Raw genomic sequence first — 18,264 nt, 5'->3', positions numbered from 1 at the left:
ACTATTATTAATCATTATCTGGATCTATATCCAAGGAGGCGGCAGGGCCTCTCCTGGACTGGCTCCCTTCAGCCCCAAAGATCCTTCAGGGCTTTCCAACATTCCCCAAACACCTCCCTTTGAAAAGAAAGACACCTTCCGGCCCTAAATTCCCAGCCTTCAACCCTTTCCCAGGCGAAAACCTTGCAAGTCTCCCTTGCAAGGCCAGGCCCTTTCCAGGCTGAAAACCTGCCAAGATCTGAGGGAAACGGTTAAGAGGCAAAGGAACGAAGCCCCGGGGTTTGGGGGCACCAAGCAACCCCCAGAAGAGGCTGCCCAGAGAGGGTAGCCCCAGGTTTGGATACCCACTCCGCCTCGGAAGCCTTGGGAAAGCACCCTCTCTGGGCCATGGGGGCAAAGGCCTCTGGAGAACCCTGGCCCAGGAAACCCCAGCCGGAAGGAAGGCCCATGGCAGCCAAGCGCCTCAAGGGCTGATGGTCAGGAGGCCATGTTTGGCGGCTGCTTCTGACCCAGAGGGAGTGGGACCCTCTGCTTTGGGGAAAGGGAGCCAAAATGGAGACCCTCCTTATCCCCTTGGACAGCTCCCTCCAAAACACAGGGGGCCCTTGGGACCTGCTGGCTGCCAGGACACCCTGGAGACACTGAAATCCAGGGACGCCCAAGCCCCATTGCAGTCTTGTGAAATGGTGTCAAGGTTTGGTTGGGGGAATATATATACATCCAGATATATCTAGATAGAGATAGAATACATTTTCCAAGCAGGGGATGGTTGAATCCACGCGGATAGGGAAGGCAGACTACTTTCAGATTTGTGGGACTCGCAGGCCAGAAAAAGAAGAAAGAAAGAAAGAAAGAAAGAAAGAAAGAAAGAAAGAAAGAGGACCTTTTCCTAGCTCTGCCTCTGGGCTCCAGGCCTTGCCCAAAGCAAAGCGGAGGGAGCCTTCCTGCTTTTGCTGGGGCTGAGCACCCTCCTTCCCCAGAGAAAGAGAGGCAATGATTAACCACAGCCCCATGGAGGCAGGAGGGCAAGGTCCCTGGCTTGGCCTCCCATCCTGGCAGGGGCTGGCTGCCGCCCTTATCAGGCCCTTCTCCTCCTCCTCCTCCTCCTCCTCCTCCCATCTGCGTGGATTTTGGAAGCCAGAGCCTGGAGCAGAGAGCGACCAAGAAGGGCCAGCCTCCCCTGCGGCCCCAGGTGGCCCACCACCATGCTCTCCGGCCTGGCCTCCTACCTGGGCTCCTGGCTGCCCGGCTTCCCTAGCCTGGCTTGGGGCTCCAGCCTCCTGGACTCCCTCTTGCAAGGTGAGTTGGAGGGCTCTCCTTCCCCGCTCCCTGGGGTCTCTCACCACCACCACCACCACTGTTCTGACCTTGCCTTCCTCGCAGGGCTGGTGGGCACCTGTGCCATCTCCGTCTTGTGCAGCCTGATGAGGATCTACCTCTACATCCAATGCCTGAAGTGAGTGGGTTTCCATCCGTCAGTCAGTCAAGTATATTCCACCAAGTATCTGAGGATCTCAGGGCAGAGTATGGTAACATCAGTTCAGGACAACCAAGAGCAATCATTTTGAAACACTAAAAGTATATCTATCTATCTGTTGGAACTTAAAACCAGACTATTTAAAACCAGCTAAAACAGTTTCCAATAACGTGCAGTCCCATCATCCCCAGCCACTGCTTAGAACTGATGGAGAATGTAGTTCAGGCTACCCAAAGGCATGGCCATCTTTTCTAGCCTGTCTGCTTTGATCCTTCTGTTTTTCAAGGTGGATGAAAGGCAGGTGCTGGGAGAGGAAAGGGGAGGGAGAAGCCTTGACTGATATGGGGATTCTGGGAGTTGTAATCCACCCAAAAGGGAATGTTTGGCCAAGCTCTGGCCCCAAGAGGAAGCCTGTTTTATTCTGCTAACCCCTGGTGTCTTTTGGCACTGCTCTCCTGGCGACTAACCTTTCTCCTTTCCCCAGTGACCCCGAGCGGCAGAAGGAGAAGGCGGCCCTGGGCCACCAGCGGCCCCTCCTGGACCAGCTCCACCTCCTGGTGATGACTGGCACCCTGATGGTGGTGGGCTCCCGCGTGGCCGCCTTGGTGGTGCTGGAGTTCTCCCTCCGCGCCGTCTCCTCCCTCCTCTCCCATGACAAGGTACGCCTTGGCTCCCCTGTTCTTCTTCGGCCTCCTTTCAGGGGGACCACAAGATCTTTGGCAGGGCAAGAAACGGGCAAGCTGGGAGGAGGTTTTGCTTCACCAGGCTGCAACTCCCAGCATCCTTCCTGGAGGAAGCTAGGAAACATATCCCCCTCAAAATGTAATTCCCATCCCTCCTAGCTCTACGGCTAAGTCAAAGCCCAGAACTGAAGTTAGTTTCATTATCATGGCACAAGAAGCAGGAAAGAAAACTCCTCTCCATCTGCCCTGGCAGTAAAAATACAACAGCTAGCACTCTGCAACCAGCTTGGGGCACCCAAAATTGGCCACCTGAGTCTGGGAGGGACAGCACTGGACCAGATCATTCAAGGCAGTGAAGCCTCATGCCAAGTTAGCCCAAGATGATCAGCATCAACAGCGACAATACCAACCATTGCAGGGTTTTTTTAATAACTAGGTTGCCAAAACACAGAGAGTGATGAAGAGGTGCATCTGTCATTTGTTTGTTTGTTTGTTTGTTTGTTTATTTACTTACTTGTATCCCGCTCTTTTCCCAGGACTGGGACTCAGTCTGTAATAATAATAATAATAATAATAATCTGTAAGAGTGGTCCAAAGCACATTTAGCTCTTCTGATACACACCAGATGCTCCTTGATGTGAATTGGCACCAATGTGGATCCAGCCCTGGTGTGTCAGCCACAACACTGTCTGCCATTTTGCAACCAACAGCCACATGTTGGAATACCATGGCAGCCCCCGGGGCAATGTGGATGGTGCAAAACCACTCACTTGACGACTGCACACACATGTAAGACCATTTGCAAAGATGTAAGTCCCATGCAGAATGCCAGCCATTCTTATTTCCTCCTTTTTCTCTTCTTTACTTGGCCTGGCCTCCAAAAGACCGAGCCCTTAGTGTCTGGTTACCTTAAATAATTAAGATGATTTCATTTTAAATATTGACTCCCTGTGCCATAAGACCTCTGGATGGTTCAATTTCTACCATGTCAGCTTAGAACCACCCCATTTCAAACAAGGCAATTTAGAAATGCTAAAAACATAGCAAAAGAAAGGAAGGTGAAACACGCTGAACAACTGAACTGATGGTTGTGCTAACAGCTGGGATTTGTAGCCATAGCTGGTGGGAGGATTCTGAGTGTTGCAGTCCAAATCTTGCCAAGTTGTGGAAAGCTGGGCATCCTCCCCTTGCTGTGATCCTTTCCCTGCCACCCGCCTTGTTCCCCCAAGTGTTTAGGAGGGAAAGTGGGGGGGCCTTTCATCCAGGGCTGCCCATGGTCCTTCCCGTTTTTCTGTGTCTGCTCCCGCAGGGAGCGCCCAGCACCCAGCTCCACCTGCTCTGCCAGTACTCCCTAGGCTGCGGCATCTCCTGCAGCCTCAGCTTCCTCCAGGAAGGGGCGCCCCACCGGACGTGGAACCTGCTCCTGAGCGTCCTCCTGGCCGCCCTCCTGGCCCGCTATGTGGGGCGCCTGGCCCGCCACGTCTCCACCATGTATGAGCTCCACTGCAAGGAGCGCTACTGCGGCCTCTGCCTCTTCCTCCTCGCCAACTGGCATGGCATCCCCCGGCTTCTCTGCAACGCCCTCAAGGTCACCTTCCTGGTGGCCGACCTGGCCGCCGTGGCACTCATCAACCGGGACTTCCTCACCACCTCCGAGGCCGTCCGCTTCTGGACGCCGCTGACCATCTGCTACACCCTCCTGGTCATCTACATGCAAGGTCAGTCCAGAGCAAAACCCATTTCAATACTTCTCACACCTTCCCCTTTCCTCGAGCAACTGGAGTATCTGTGAACATGCCTCAGTGCCACATACAGTTCCATGAATGACCGGGAGATGAGAGCAGCCTCCACCTTCAGGCCCTTGCATGTCTGTTATTTAAGGTTTTTTGGAAGCATTTGTTGATCACTTTTGTGTCTACTTTAAAGGAGCATGCAATGAAATCTAGTTTAAAAGATTATGTAAAAATTCAAATGGAGATGCAATTGTGCATTTGAAAACATTCTTCATTTTTTAGCTTTATGACTCAATTGCTATGTTGCAAGAGCACAACAAAACTCTTGTTAGTGAGTTGTAAAGATGCACATCTGGGTACCAGCAAGAGGGCTCTGATGAGCGTTGGGCACTCCTGATACTTATCAGGCACTGCTGACATGCAAAAGGTACTACTTCTGGTGCGCATTGGGTGCTCCTTTTGTACTCTGGAACTAGCCGGTTCCCAGATGGGCACTGAAAAATGCCCCTGGTGAACTTGTACCCATTGCACATCAGGCCATGGTGCATTCAGTGGCTGCCACTGCACAACGGACACACACGTGAAATGAGTACAGGTTGCAAAGCTGCTGGTCAGAGTAGAGGACCCAGGGGGCTGGATGGATTGACAGTTGCCATGGCATGATCCTGGGGGTACCTCTGGGCTTATCCGCTGGCACGCCAGCTGCCCAAGGAAGGCCCCGACAGTGTCGGCTCCTCCTTTTCCTCCCGTCTCTGTGGGGATGGACGGCCCAAATGTGACCCACTTTGCTCTTCTCTCTTCACTCTCCTTTCATCTGGGTGGCAGAGGAGCAGCGGCAGAACCCAACGGAGCAGATGGCCTTCCAGACGGTCTTTGTCCGGATGGGGGGCCTCCTGATCCTGCTGATGACTGTGGGGCGCTGGACGGACATCGCCAACATCCTGGTCTCCCTGGTGGGGGAGGTTTGGTGCCTGGCGCAGGCTGGAGCCATGTTGGACATCTGTCGGAAGCAGGTGAGGAGCCTTGAAATGCCTCTTTCTCAAAAGTCATGGCTGCCATCACACCCATGCTGCTGTTTTCAGAGTGTTTACTATTCCTGGCTGTGGGAGAGATTCTGCCAGAATCTAGGAATTTCCCCAGGAGGTCATGCCAAAGCTAACAGGGCAAGGAAAGTGGAGTATAGCCAACCTCTTTTGGTCTCCCAGCTTCTAGATATCAGCCGCATAGTCACTGACCAACCTACAGTCTATGAATGATTCCAGTGTGATTTTTGGTCCTAAAGTCCTTATCTTGTGGCAATGAGTCTCACTATTTAAGCAGCCACTGTAGGAAGAAATGCTTCCTTTTGTTCAACCTAAATCTGATTTCACTTTCAGTACCTTCATATTTCTGTTTCTGGCTTTCCGTTTTGTCTTAATGCAGGATTATGCTCAGAGATTCTCCCATTCGGCTTCCAGCTCTCGGCGGCCCCCAAAACTGTACAAAGACCACTTGAAAAAATCCCCATCAGTGGCAGTGACATCCTAAAGTAGAGAGATCCAGTGAAGAGAAGCTGGTGTGATATTGTGACTGTGGACCATGGACGGAGGGGGGGGGATCGAAGGGCCAAGGGCCAGCCTTGGTCCACTGCAGTGGTTGTCTGCAGCTCTCAGGGACCACCATTGACCCTTTGAGGACCAGACCTGCAGAAATGGGGCTGTTCCTTGTGCCTGGTGCCCTCTAGTGACTAGAATGGGTCTCCTACAAAGCTATCACTGTTTTGTTGATTTTGAGTGTTATTGTAGAATGTGGACTGTAAACCTATCCAGGGGTAGCCATACAGAAAAGTACCACCATATGATGCAAAACCCACAAAACAGAGAAGCCTTTATAGGGCCAACCCAAATGCACAAAACCCACCATGCAAGCTTTTGAAGCTCCACTGGCTTCTTCATCCGGCAAAGGTGTTAAAAAACAAACAGGAGAAAGAAAATGAGGATGCTGGGGTCACAGACCTGTATTTCGTCAAGATGTTGCTATAGTTGTTCTCAGTAAAGATGTATGGAGGAATATCTATGTAGGTTGAGGCCATTGCTCCTCCTTGGACATGTGGGCTCTGGGAGACAAAAAAATCCCCATAAAGCCCAGGAAATAACATTTAAACTTCATTAGCAAGACAAAAAGAAACTTCAGTTGAGATCTAAGGCTACCCACCCTACTCTTTGGCAGAGAACATTGTGTTGTTGCATTTGGTAATGTTTTAGATGCTGGTTGGATCAAACACACCAAAAGTAGTCCCAGTTTTAAAAATGTTTTAACTTTGATGGAGGTAAAACCTCAAAGAGTTCAGTCCCAGTCCCTTAGCTCCCACTTTGGCATTACCCTAAAATCCTAATGCAGCTAAAATGTGGTATCTTCACATCCAGACAAACATATCCCGGGACAGGTGTGGATATGTGTGGATAGCATTGTCCAGGTGGGGCCTCTCCTGTTTGGCAAACCATGGCTAGGAAGGCCATAACATTTTTCGCATAGCATCTGAAAGCGACCTTTGCTCAGGATGAGGAGGGAAGGCAGAGAGATCCCTGGAATCCAGGGCAGGCCTCTCCTTCTCTGACATTGTCCAGACCAAGATGGATCTGTCCTTGGCTCCTGGCTGACTCAGCAGAGAGTGACTCCCTTTCCTGCAGGTCATGGACAACGCCCTTCTCTCTTGGGGGGAGCATGGCACAAAGATGGACTCTTTCTTTAGCCAGCCATGGGGAACTGGGTCACCTGCCAACGGTTTAGGGACCCAGTTCTACCTTTGGCGGTGAGGGGATGCTGGACTCCATCAGCAAAAGGTCTGGGTACCATCGATTGCATCTGTTTGCCACTGATAAAACTTATTTTACAACAGTATCATGTCTCAGGAGGGTTTGGCACCAAAACAACTCTTGCAAAGACCCAGAAGGACATTCACTTCCAGATCAAGAAGTTACTTTTGGAAAGTAATTCATGTTAAGCCATGGGGCCTGCTGCAATGAAGTCCTTGTTGCGCTTACTATAGCAGTGTCTATTATAATGACCATTTTTAAAAGACAATTAACTGAGAGAAAGGGTCAACTACCTCTTTCCAATAATTATTGCCTGTTGAGAATATTTCTTGCAAAAAATGACTCTTTACAGGAAAAAAGGCTACCTTGCCTCTTGTGCAACAGATTCTTTTGTATTAACAGGGAGGAGGGCTTGGCAAAAATGTCGCCAAGTGAAGCAAATACACTTGAATTCATAGAATAGCTTTAATATAAATGGAGGCAAAACTTTTGAAATGTTTTTTCCTTTATTGCAGGAAGAGATTAAGTGAAGCTCTCCATCTCTTACAAAACAAAACGCAGAGTCCGTTCTCATAAGACAGCAACTAGATCAGCTAGAGCTTTGCTGCAAGAGGAGAGCAGCCACTGTGACTAGCCAGTTATTTCTGCGTGTTCATTTTTAATGTATAGCCTACCTTTTAGCTAAGAGGGGACCAAGGGCACCCCAAAGTCCTGGGTCTCCTTTCCTCTTTGGCTGCCTGTCTGCCCAGCACTCCTCTTCTGTGGAGGGCAAAGCAGAGGGCTCTGAGGGGGCCCTGGGTTCAAGAACTGGCTCCCCTTCCAGACTGCTGATCAATCCAGCCAGGGTTTCCAGGAGCTCTCTCTAGTGCTGAATCCCATCTCCCCCAAGAGCTTCAGCACCTTGGATTGCTCCTGGGAAGCCAGCCCAAACACAGGGTGGCTCTCTTGCCTGACCGTACTGGGTGCAACTTTGGGCAGGGGCAAATGCACCAGATGGCCAGCAGTGCCAGTGGTGGGGGGGCAATGGGAGCTGGAGTCCAGCCACCTCTGGGGGCTTCCAGGGCTGCACTGTGCTGGAAGGACGCCTGTGTGTGTCTCTGGTGGGGGGTCATTTCTTGAAGCAGCTGCCTCCCTTGCCCAGCCTTTCCTGCCTTCTCTTACCCGTCCTTTGCCCAGCCTTTCCTGCCTTCTCTTACCCATCTGACCCTTCCTTGGGGGTCCCTGGGCCTCTGGGAGTGGGCCAAGCCCTGGCCTGGCCTCCTGTGTGCAGACTCCCCAACCCCCAGAGCCTGCCCTGGGGCCTTGCCTTGAGTCAGTCTGACTCAGGGAGTGACTCACCTCCTGCTCAGGAGCTGACAGAGATGGCAGCAGCAGCAGCAGGGCAAGAGGGGTCAGACTGTCTGGAACCAGGGCAGAATTATACTGCTATGATCCCACTTTAACAGCCACGGCTGCCTCTCAGGGAATCTGGCTTTGTAGCCTGAGAGAGGACTAGAGGAGCCTCTGGCGGAGACTTCTAAGGACCCCTTTCCTAAACTGCAAATCCCAGGGATTCCTAGGAGGGGGATAGTAGTGCTCTGGTTCTGTGGCCTGAATGGCCCCGAGGGCCAGAAGGTCAAGAGCAGGGGAAAGGACTCCCCAAGAGAGCCCCATGGGAGCCTCAGATGGAAGGGCAGCTGGAGGAGGAAAAGAGTCCCACCGGCCAAAGCCCCGAGGGACCGCTTGGGGCTCCCCTGGGACTGGCTTCGGAGGCAGGGCCAAGGGCCAGGAAGGAAGGGCACAAGGTCCCTTCTTTGCCCCCCCTCCCCCGTTTCCATCCCTAGGGCTAGAGCCCCCCCAAAAGGAGGGCCGGAGGGGCGCCTCCTCCTCCTCCTCCTCCTTCCCCCTCCGAAAAAGGCCAAGGGGGTCTGGATTGCTCCTTCTGGCCGGGAAAGGGGAGGACAGGGGAGGGGGCAGGACTGGCTCTGCCCCCCAAGAAGGAGGAGGAGAAAGAAAGAAAGAAAAGAAAGAAAGAAAGAAGGGGCGGCGGCTGCGTTGGGGAGAGGGAGGGTGGCTCTTCTCTCCCGGCTCCCGGTGGGGCTACTTATTTGGGTTGAGGGCGACCCAGGTGCGAGAAGAAGAGGAGGAAGAGAAGTGGGGCTCCAGACCCTCCCATATTTCTGCCCCAAGAGCCCTCCCTCGAGTCCTTCCTTGGGGGGCGATCGGCAGAGAGAGCCGGAGGGCGGAGGGACCCCGCCGGAGCCCCAGGTGAGCCTCTCCCGGGCAGCCATTGGCAGAGGAAGGAAGGAAGGAAGGAAGGAAGGAAGGAAGGGAGCCTCTCTTCTTCCCAACCCTCTTTGCCTCGGGGGTCTTGGGGGGCAGGAGGGCGTCCCCCATCTCCCCTCCTTTGCAGAGCCTGGGCTTGGGGAGGGTCTGCCCCCTTCCTTCCCCCCAAATGGGGCTCAAGAGAGGGAGCCCCTCTCTCTCCCCCCCAGAGCTAGGGAGGGGGCTCACCCCCCCCCAAAAAAAGGCCACTCTTCGGGCGCTTAGGGCCTTTGAAAGAAAGGCCCTTGGAAACGCCAGGCCACAGCCCCCCAGAAGCCCCCTGTGAAGCCCCTGGGCAAGAGGAGGTTGCCCCATTCCCAGCCTCCCTCTCGGCTGCCAGCCGGCCCTGCTGCTGCCTGGGAGCGATGGGAGCTGCAGTCCAAGGTTTCCGCTGGGAACGGGAAGAGGCAGCCCAGGGCCAAGGCCTCCTTCTGGCCAGCTGCTCTCTGGGGCTGCCTTGCGAAGGGGCTCCTCTTGGGCCCAGAGCCGGGGGAGGGGTTGGCTTGGACTCCCCGGGCCCCTCTTTCTGGGCCCCAGAGGGCCCTCGGGCGCAGGCCTCTGCCTTGGTTAAGCAGGGGCTTCCTAGCCAGGGAAGCCCAAGGCCCTCTGCTGCCTGAGGCCAGGCTTCAAAGCCTCTGCAAGGAGGGAGTCCCTGCCCAGCAAAAAGCCTGGCTTTGGGGACAGAGGGGGCATCCAGGCCATCCCTCCCTGCAGCCTCTCCCATTCCTTTCTCCAGTGCCATCTGCCTGAGGCGGCAGCCTCCCATTCGGGTCATCCATGCTGCCAGCCTGGGGACAGTGGAGGCATTGCCTTGGACACAGCAGTTCAGGAGAGAAGCCAAAGAAATGTTTTAAGGCAATGGTGGCGTGTGCCTGGGTTAATATGCCAGGGGCAGAGATCAAAGGCACACGCCTGGCGTGCCAGTTTTCTCCATTAATTGGCCATTCCCAATGCCCGCTGTTTGGGCAGAGCCAAGGGCAGGGCTTCATTCAACCCATCTGTTCCTGGCCGGCTGACTGGGCAGAACGGGCATCCTGAGATGGGCACAGGCAGCTTGCCATGTGCCCAAATGGGCACTTCCTAAAATGGCCCACAATCAGGAAACATAAAGCATGACTGATCTTTGCCTCTCTATCAGAAATGCTTGAAACAAGAGTGGAAATCTCTGCATGATCTCTCTCTCTCTCTCCAGAGACACAGACCTGACCGAACCTGGAACCTGGCTTCCATGGAAAAGCCAACTTGCCTTGTTGCGCAGAAAACAAACTGACAGAAAGAGTGTTTTTCAATGTTTGGTTTCTCTTTATGGGATTTCTTCACAGTTGATCAGAATCTGCTCTTCTGCCAGGAGCAGAGGCTCACTTCTGGAGCCAGACGGAAGGAGCCCAGGCTCAGGCGGCTCATCTGGGGGGGATGGAGCAACCCACTGTGTCTCTTGGTGGCTGTGTTATGAAATCCCTTTTTAAAACATGTAGAATCATAGAGTTGGAAAGAAAAAGAAATATCCCTTCAGGCTTAAAGCACTCCTGAAAGAGGCCCACCCAACCTCTCTTGGTGGTGGTGGTTATGACGCCAACCCTCAGTGTCAGTATCTGTCCCCCACTGGCTCTCTTAAAAACCTCCAAAGGAGGAAAGTCAGACGCTTCCACAGTCAAACAGCTTTGACAGTGCCAGTTCTCCCTAAGTTTTAGGTGGACTCTCTTTTCTGGCGATGTGAATCCACTGGCTCAGGTTCTGGTCTCTGGAGCAGCAGAAGGCAAGGTTGCTCTGCCAGCTCCCATCTTCCCTGGCAAAGCAATGGCCCACACCTTGAAGCATGGGCCAAGATGAGAAGAGGCCCTGCCCCGTGTGCCAGCGCATGCAAAGGGAGAGCCTGGCCCTGCGGCACGGAGCCTGGCTGCCTGCAGCAGCAGGAGGAGGAGGAGGTTTCCTGCCTGCCCTTTGCTCCTTCCTTATCGCTGCTCCTTTGCCTGGTTCCTTGCAGGCTGAGCCCAGCTCTGGCCGGGGGCCACAACAGAGTCGATGGAGGAATGTCCTCTGCTCGGGGCTCTTGCCGAACCCTGTCGCTTCTTGTTCTTGTTCTGCAGACAAGCAGGGAATGCTGTCCTGCCTCTCTTCCAGGAAGGAGGCTGTGAAGGGTGTGAAGAAGGGCTGTGAGTCTCTGCAGGCAACAAGGAGTGTTCGAGAGCGTGTTTTCACAAGTGAGCCTAAGAGGAATGCGTGTGCAAAGGGATCGTGAGACTCACAGAAAGAAAGGAGCTGGTAGCAGGAGCTTTCATGGACCTGAGTCTCCTTCCTCAGGTGCAGGAGCAATGCGTGTCTGGGCAGATGTGTGTGTGCCTTCAATGGAAAATGGCTGCCAAGGTGCCTTGTGAGGGGAAGTGACTTGTTACACTAGTCAAGTCTCTCATTCCCACTTGTGCTTGTGAAATGTCATTTCTTTCTGCCTCACAAAAGAGAGGTCAAGGAAGACCCCTGAAGCTGGAAGGGACTCCCAAGGGCCACCCAGCCCAGCTCCCTGCGACCAGGACAGGAGATCCACCGCTAAAACAGCCTGGATTAATCCCGGCATACACAGACACATCCATGCTCTGTCTTATGGCTCTCTCTCCTCCAGGTAAACATGCTTTCGGACAAGATGGAGAAGCGGATCGCCTCCTCCATCTTCATCACCCTGGCGCCACCCAGGCGGGACCTCTGTGCCAAGAGTGATGCCAAGCCAGCAAAGGCTCCCCTGCTGCCCAGCAACAGCCTGCCCAGGGCAACCTCCATGCCTTCGGGGCCTGTCCCTGCTGAAACATCCATGGGGCCTATGGTTAAAGTCACAAGAGCCAGAGGCAGACCCAATGGAGGTGAGAGGAAGTAGTCAAGCAACACCCCAAGTGGGTCAGGACCTGAAAGGGAGTAAGGGCAGCGGGCAGCTGCCCAGTGGGGCAAAGCTCTTTGTCCAAAGTGCCAGTGTTGTCAAGGGCTCAGTCAAGGCTCACAGCTGCCTCCAGGACTGAAGATGAGGATGAGTGATAAAAAGAAGCCCTGACCAAGTCCTGAGCATGTGCAGAGTATTTAGAGCACTGCCTGAGCTGGGCATGTTCTAAATCTGAGGAATTAGGCCTTAAAAGGCTGGGGTTGGCACACCTGGGCTACAAACTCTCAGCAGCATTTGGTCAGGGATTGTAGGAACCTCTGTTGAGCCCCAGTTTCTGTGCTCTGCCTTAGGGCACAGTGATGGAGGGTCTCCTGAGCATGTATAGAACCCATTTCCCTTGTTGTTTGCTAACACTCTGCGTCTCCCTACTTCCAGGATTGGGGATGGAGGGCCTTGCTGGGCTGCCCAGAGGGCTCTTGGCCCATCTCCCAGGCCACCGGGAGCCCCCCAAGCTCCTCTTGTCAGAAAATATCCCATATTCGTATATCTCCATTCCTTCCCCCATGTTGACTTTCTTGTTAGATTGTACACCTTGGACAGGGATGTCTCTTTATCATTTTTTTTGTACATCACCATATTATCAACAGTAATTATGTGGCCATGTTTCTAGGCCTTAAGGCGGGTACTGTTCCCTTCACGATCTGTTCCAGGTTGCTCTGAGCTGCCACCGCCAGCGCCTCCCCCCATCCTGCGCAGCGATCCCAGGGAGGCTGCTTTGGGTGCCCTCCTTCCTCCTCCTCCTGCACCGTATTCAAATCCTGTCTTGGTGGAGACCCTTGGTCCTGATCTCCAGAAGCAAACAACCTTTCTGCCCTCCTCATCCCTCCAGGTAATCCTCCCTCTTCCGAAAGAACCTTCCAGAGGCCCCGTTTAGGGCACATCCAGACTGATGGGAAAGTCCCAGGTTTTGTTCCTGTGCTATACCAGCTAACCTGGGAAGCTGGTATTAAAACTCTCCAACTGTTTCAGGAGCTGACACAAAATATTCTGGGATAAATAGTATTTGTATGGCTCTCCCAACTAAAATGGGAAAGAACAGGAACAAAATCTGGGGCTGTTTACTCTGTCTGGATCAGCCTTGAGAATGCAGTGAAAGAGGCTTGGGCCCTTTCACACTTTATCTACTTTATTCTGGAACAAATAGCCAAGTGGTGGCTGCTTCCAGACCAGAACTTTCTAATACTGATTGCATTCAATCAAGGAAACCTGGATTGAAAAACCTAGAAATAATTCCAGGAATAGCCTTACCTGTAGCCCTGTTTGTTCGCAAGTCAATCCCATTCAGCCAAGGGTCCAGCAGCACTAACCAAGCTCCCGAATGAGGGAAGACATCAATATTTGGGGTGCTGCAGGTTAGAAAACAGGATGACAAAGAATCATGTGAGATTGTGCATCATGTGAAGATGTTTTCTTCTGCTCTAATAACATGAGAACCGAATAGTGTCATAGTTCCTAAGTATGTCTCTTTTCTCATTCAAAGTTTCACAAATGGAAGCTTCTCCAGACCTTTAGACTGGGTTAAAAATGATGTTTGGTTTTAAAAAGAAGGATATTGATATGGAGCTGTAAGTACATTTAAACATGTTAATATCCTAGCAAATTTTATGATCCTGCCCACTGCAAGAAAATAGCTCACTTAAAACCCCTAGAATTCACCCAAGCATAGAAACATTGGTTTAAGACAGAAAAGATCTGGGATTACAAAAGATATATATTTGGGGAGTATATGTATTTATTTTGCTGAAGGCATTGAAATAGGGTTAGGAATCATGCAGTTTCCTGGTTAAATGATCTGTGTCCATTTGTCTCCACTGGTGTCCAGAAGTCAGAGCCGTATAGACATTTGGACACACAATGACTATTTCACCCCATGGACTTACCACCCCTTGGAAACCAAAAACCTCACTGAGTTTTTCACAACTAATCTCCCCAACAAGAATTAACAAAAAGCAATGCAGTAGGAGCAACTTTAAACTGAGGGTGTAAGAGCCATTGCAAGCCTCAATAGTGTTTCATTTGTGGATGCCTTTCTTGGTGGAGCCTCTGTTGAATATTGGGGGGGATATCTGGTGGCTGCTTTTGAAGCACTCGCCCTGCCTCAGTCTTACTCTGTCTGTTTTCCTCCAGACGTCTTCAACTTTTCCAGCAGAACTGAGACAACCTAAACTTCTACCCTCGACCCTCGGTTGGGCTGACGAACATCAGATGGAGACGCATGTGGAAGATACTGTCCCAAGAGGTGAGAATAAGCAACCCACAGGATGTTGGGGAGACCACATCTTTGAGGGTTTTCAGGGATGCTAAACTGCAAGAGCTCCCCAAGAAGGTGGGACCGTACAAAGATCCCTCTGGCACCTCAAAACTCACTGTGACTCTTTCTTCCAGAGATCTGTGCATTTTGCCACAAAGCCATACCTGCTCAGGCTCCAGCCCTTGAGGCTATGAACAAACAGTACCACGCCAACTGCTTCACCTGCCGAATGTGCCAGTGCACCCTGGCAGGGCAGCGCTACTACCAGAAAGAGGGACGGCCACTGTGTGTTGCCTGCTATCAGGTAGGTTCCTCTGTCTTTGGTCCTCTCCTTTGCTTTGTGATCCCTGGCACAGGCGCTGTAGATGCCCACGGTCCTGGGACTCTTCTGGCCTCAAATCCTCCCCAATGTTTGGGGCCATTGGGGTGCACTGAGGACACCAGTTTGCCCTTAAGCCCAAATCCCTAGGGGATTGGGGTCTACTTCCTGATCCCCAACCAAGGTTCCCTTTTTACTGAGGGTGGGCAGGGGGTTCAGGGTTAGGGGCCTCAAAGCCGAGGGTTTCATAGCCACTCCTTGCTTTTCCTACTCTCAAATATCTACCCATCTGCATGACTCTGGAGGCAGCCAAATTCCTGACAACCAGAGAATGTCACTTCTCTTCTCCTTGGCTTTTGGGGGGGAAAACAACCAACAGTATAGGATATTATTTGCCCAGATATATCATTACATTAGCAGAGATACCAACATTTGTTCTCATTTTAATTTGTAAGCTGCCTTCACTCCAAAACAGAATGACATTGTTCCTCTAAAGGCAAAGAGCAGTAGATGAGTTGTGGGACTTTTTTGTCAACAGGGCCTCTTTTTAATGATCCAATGCAAGTGGGTTGAAACTGGGGACCCTGGTTGGAATCCCATGCCAAGACAGCAGCGTGGGCAGGAAGAAAGGAAAAGGCTGTGGGCATAGCAGTTGTGGGGAGCAATAAGGCCTTGGAGGACTTGGTGCCTTCTGTGCCACTCTGGAAGACGCTTGGCCACTGTAGCCTCAGGCAGTGCCAATGGTGCGGGTGGCAATCATGGGTCTGGTTCTGTGGAGATCCTTCACCCAAAGCATATGCCTTTGTCTGGTATGTAAGGGGTCCATGGGAGCCATGAAAAAAAGAGGCATCTCACGCCATGTCTCTGTTTCCTTTGGGATTCTTCCTCCCACAGAACACCCTGGAGAGGTGTGCCTTCTGCCAGGGCCTGATCTTGGACCAAATTGTGCGGGCGCTGGGCAACGGATACCATCCGGATTGCTTCACCTGTGTGGTCTGCGGTCGGGCCATTGGGGACGAGACCTTTGCGGTAGACGACAACAACCGAGTGCATTGTCTGGAGGACTTCTACAGGTAAGGCGGCACGTGCCTTTTCAATGCCTGGAGTTAGCTTTTGCTTTGCCACAAGGGGCTTTTGGCATAAACTCAGCTCCTTGCCTGTATTCCAGGAAGTTTGCTTCCATGTGCGGTTCCTGTGGCAAACTCATCATCCCAAACCAGGGACAGGACTCCTACCGGATCGAGTGCATGGGGAGACACTTCCACGAAGATTGCTACCGCTGTGAAGTAAGCTGGGAAGAGGGGTTGGGATAATGGTCTAAACTGACGCAAGGCACTGGGAGTCCCAAAGTGGACCAAGGCTTATCTTGGCTGAAGCTGAGCATGACGGGGGTTGTTCTCAAGGTGAATTATTAATGGCTTTGAAAGATGTTTAAAGATGTTCTTAAAGATGCTGGAAGGCTTCCTGGCTGTTCTCTTCCTTGTTTTTGCCAGGGGAGCCTGAACATCCAAATGGGGCTGTCCCTCTTTACTGAGGAGGGGAGTGATGTTCCAAGATACAGTTCTAGTATATGAAAAGAAATGAGAAAACGTGGGAGAGTTACTCAAGGACTAGAATCATAAAGCTAGAAGTAACTATACACTCCTGCTGTGCAGGAATACACAGCTAAAACCTTCCTGAAAGATGCCCATCCTGTCTCTGTTTAAAGACCTCCAAACCCTCCGATGCAGGCTCTTCCATTCTCAAGCAGTCCTTACAGTAAATACATTCTTCCTAACAAATGGGGTGGAATCTCTTTGCTTGTCACTTGAATCCATTGGTTCATGTTTTGGTCTCTGGAGCTGCAGAAAACAAGCTTCCCCCCATCTTCTACATGGGTAGCATCCCTCCAGGTGCCACTATCCTGCCACTTCTCTGTCTTCTCTTTCAGTTCACACACTGAACAGATAAATAAATGCACTGCGGTGCAGCTAGGCTTGGGGGACTTGTGTCAGCATCCTTTCTTGGGATTAAATGTTCAGTGATCTATTTGCCCTGTCCTTCTGCACAGAGGGATGCTCTTGGCCTTGCTTGTCCATGAAGAGCCTGGATGCTGGGAGGTGTCAGGGAGGGTCCCTCATTTGCAAGATGCCATCTGCCACACACACACCCCACCCCCCCATATTCTTCATTCTTTCTGTTCCTTTCTGCTGCAGAAGTGCCAGATTTTGCTCTCTCCGGAGCCCACGGAGGATGGATGCTACCCTCTTGGCAACCGCCTTCTTTGCAAGTCCTGCCACATTCGACAGACCAAAGAATCGTCTTCCTGAACAAGGGGGGTGCCAATGTCTTTCTGAAGGCTGCAGAACAGAGCAGAGGAGCTGGGATGGCATATTTTGGCATCCTCTCCTGCTCCTTCCCTCTTCTTCCCTTTCTTGAACACCTTTCTCTGCATTGGGGTGCAATCTTGGGACTGAGTCTCTCTTGTGCATGGTGGCGGTGGTGGGCCAGTCTAAGGGCATCTCCACCAGCTCAAAAGTACTGAGTCGCCCAGGAAATGCTTCAGTGGCCAACAGCCGAGGGCCGACACAGCGCCTGGCCTGAGAGAGAGATGGTGCAAGGAGGCGATCGCTCTCATGTGCCCTTTCTTTCACAACTAGAGGGCACACCTCAGCAGTGGGCTGCAGGGCACTTGCTTATGTACTGGATTTACCCTCCAGGGTACCAGCTGCTTCCCACTTATGGGATAGGAACCCTATTTTCCACCACTTTCAGGAGGCCACAACACTGGCATGGGGAGTTCACTTGCAGGGAGGCTGAAGCATCCAGATCTCCTTCCCTGGGGTTTCTTTATGTTCTGATACAGTTCATACAGAAAAGCTGTTCGGGGCAGAGCAGCACTGATGGCAGTCCTTGCAAACCTCTTCCTGTTGACTACACACTGCCTCCTCCTCTGAATTTGGGTTCATGTCCTGTGACAGGTTGAAAAATCCACTTCTTTAAATTCAGATGTCAACCTGAGGGTATCACACCCTTCTTTGAGAGGGGAATTTCTGGAGAGAAGATAGAGTAAATTGCTGGGAGAGACTGGGTAATTTCTTGATCTCAAATGAGATCTCTGAAGGAGATCTTTGCCATTCCGAGTTGGCTCCCTCCATGCTCCATACGAGAGACAAGAAAATATAGGAAGGATGGGAGGGCTGGCAGAAATAATCCTTTTTAAAAACCAGGTGGACTCTGCCTCTGATGCCTCAGCCTTGCCTTCTGCCAGGAGTAACTCTAAGCAAGAGTCAGTGTGAGGTCCTGAGCCACCGGTGGGTTGCAACCCTAAGAACAGGGTTCAGCCATGAAGCCAACTGGGCAAGTCATACACTCTCTCAGCCTCAGGGGAAGGCAATGGCAAACCTCCTCTGAACAAGCATTGCCAATAAAACTTCATGACAGGTTGACCTTAGGGTCGCCATAAGATGGGAAAGACTTGAAGGCAGACGACAGCAACCACCAACTCTAAGCCCTAATCTCCATGGCAAGACTGCCATGGGACAGTAAAGACAAGACTGCTTTTGAGCATGTGCAGAGCGTGCTGCAAACAAAGGCCTGCATGCAGCTGTACCTAAGGGAGGGATCAAAGGTAAAACCTGGCATCTATTGTTGGTCTGTTGCTTGTGGCTGAGGAATTAAGCATTCCCCACACAAATGCACACACACCCTCATGCGTGTATGTATCTATATATATCTGGATCTATACACGCGCACAAACAGAGCTTTAAGCACTCCACCCAGAGAGTGTTGGAGGG

The 18,264-nt window shown here is 52.0% G+C and overlaps 2 protein-coding genes across 2 annotated transcripts; both read left to right on the top strand.

Annotated features, from left to right (window-relative positions):
• The first annotated feature begins 1,163 nt into the window (after window positions 1-1,163).
• TMEM82 (transmembrane protein 82) lies at window positions 1,164-5,420 on the top strand. Its single transcript, XM_089537259.1, has 6 exons — window positions 1,164-1,299; window positions 1,384-1,456; window positions 1,962-2,136; window positions 3,470-3,878; window positions 4,719-4,906; window positions 5,316-5,420. Exons 1-6 carry the CDS (start codon window positions 1,206-1,208, stop codon window positions 5,418-5,420), a joined length of 1,044 nt encoding a protein of 347 aa, XP_089393385.1. The 5' UTR covers window positions 1,164-1,205.
• A 3,453-nt stretch (window positions 5,421-8,873) lies between these two features.
• Window positions 8,874-16,805, top strand: FBLIM1 (filamin binding LIM protein 1). Its single transcript, XM_089537257.1, has 8 exons — window positions 8,874-8,935; window positions 11,610-11,844; window positions 12,569-12,747; window positions 14,046-14,157; window positions 14,304-14,473; window positions 15,383-15,561; window positions 15,657-15,774; window positions 16,684-16,805. The coding sequence occupies exons 2-8, from the start codon at window positions 11,616-11,618 to the stop codon at window positions 16,795-16,797; spliced, it is 1,101 nt and encodes a 366-aa protein (XP_089393383.1). The 5' UTR covers window positions 8,874-8,935; window positions 11,610-11,615; the 3' UTR covers window positions 16,798-16,805.
• Window positions 16,806-18,264: the final 1,459 nt, after the last annotated feature.

Source organism: Sceloporus occidentalis, unplaced genomic scaffold, assembly GCF_023333645.1.
Source record: "Sceloporus occidentalis isolate IW3139 unplaced genomic scaffold, rSceOcc1.0.p SCAF_8, whole genome shotgun sequence".
Lineage (NCBI taxonomy): Eukaryota > Metazoa > Chordata > Lepidosauria > Squamata > Phrynosomatidae > Sceloporus > Sceloporus occidentalis.
The sequence above is the reverse complement of the archived record's forward strand: the minus strand, read 5'-3'. Positions and strand labels throughout refer to the sequence as shown.

Bases quoted from the DNA above. Each gene is read 5' to 3' on its own strand.
- TMEM82 (XM_089537259.1), top strand. From the start codon at position 1,206: ATGCTCTCCGGCCTGGCCTCCTACCTGGGCTCCTGGCTGCCCGGCTTC. The intron at 1,300-1,383 runs GTGAGTTGGAGG...CCTTCCTCGCAG, and splicing joins CCTGGACTCCCTCTTGCAAG to GGCTGGTGGGCACCTGTGCC. The intron at 3,879-4,718 runs GTCAGTCCAGAG...TCTGGGTGGCAG, and splicing joins CCTGGTCATCTACATGCAAG to AGGAGCAGCGGCAGAACCCA.
- FBLIM1 (XM_089537257.1), top strand. From the start codon at position 11,616: ATGCTTTCGGACAAGATGGAGAAGCGGATCGCCTCCTCCATCTTCATC. The intron at 12,748-14,045 runs GTAATCCTCCCT...GTTTTCCTCCAG, and splicing joins TGCCCTCCTCATCCCTCCAG to ACGTCTTCAACTTTTCCAGC. The intron at 15,562-15,656 runs GTAAGGCGGCAC...CCTGTATTCCAG, and splicing joins TGTCTGGAGGACTTCTACAG to GAAGTTTGCTTCCATGTGCG.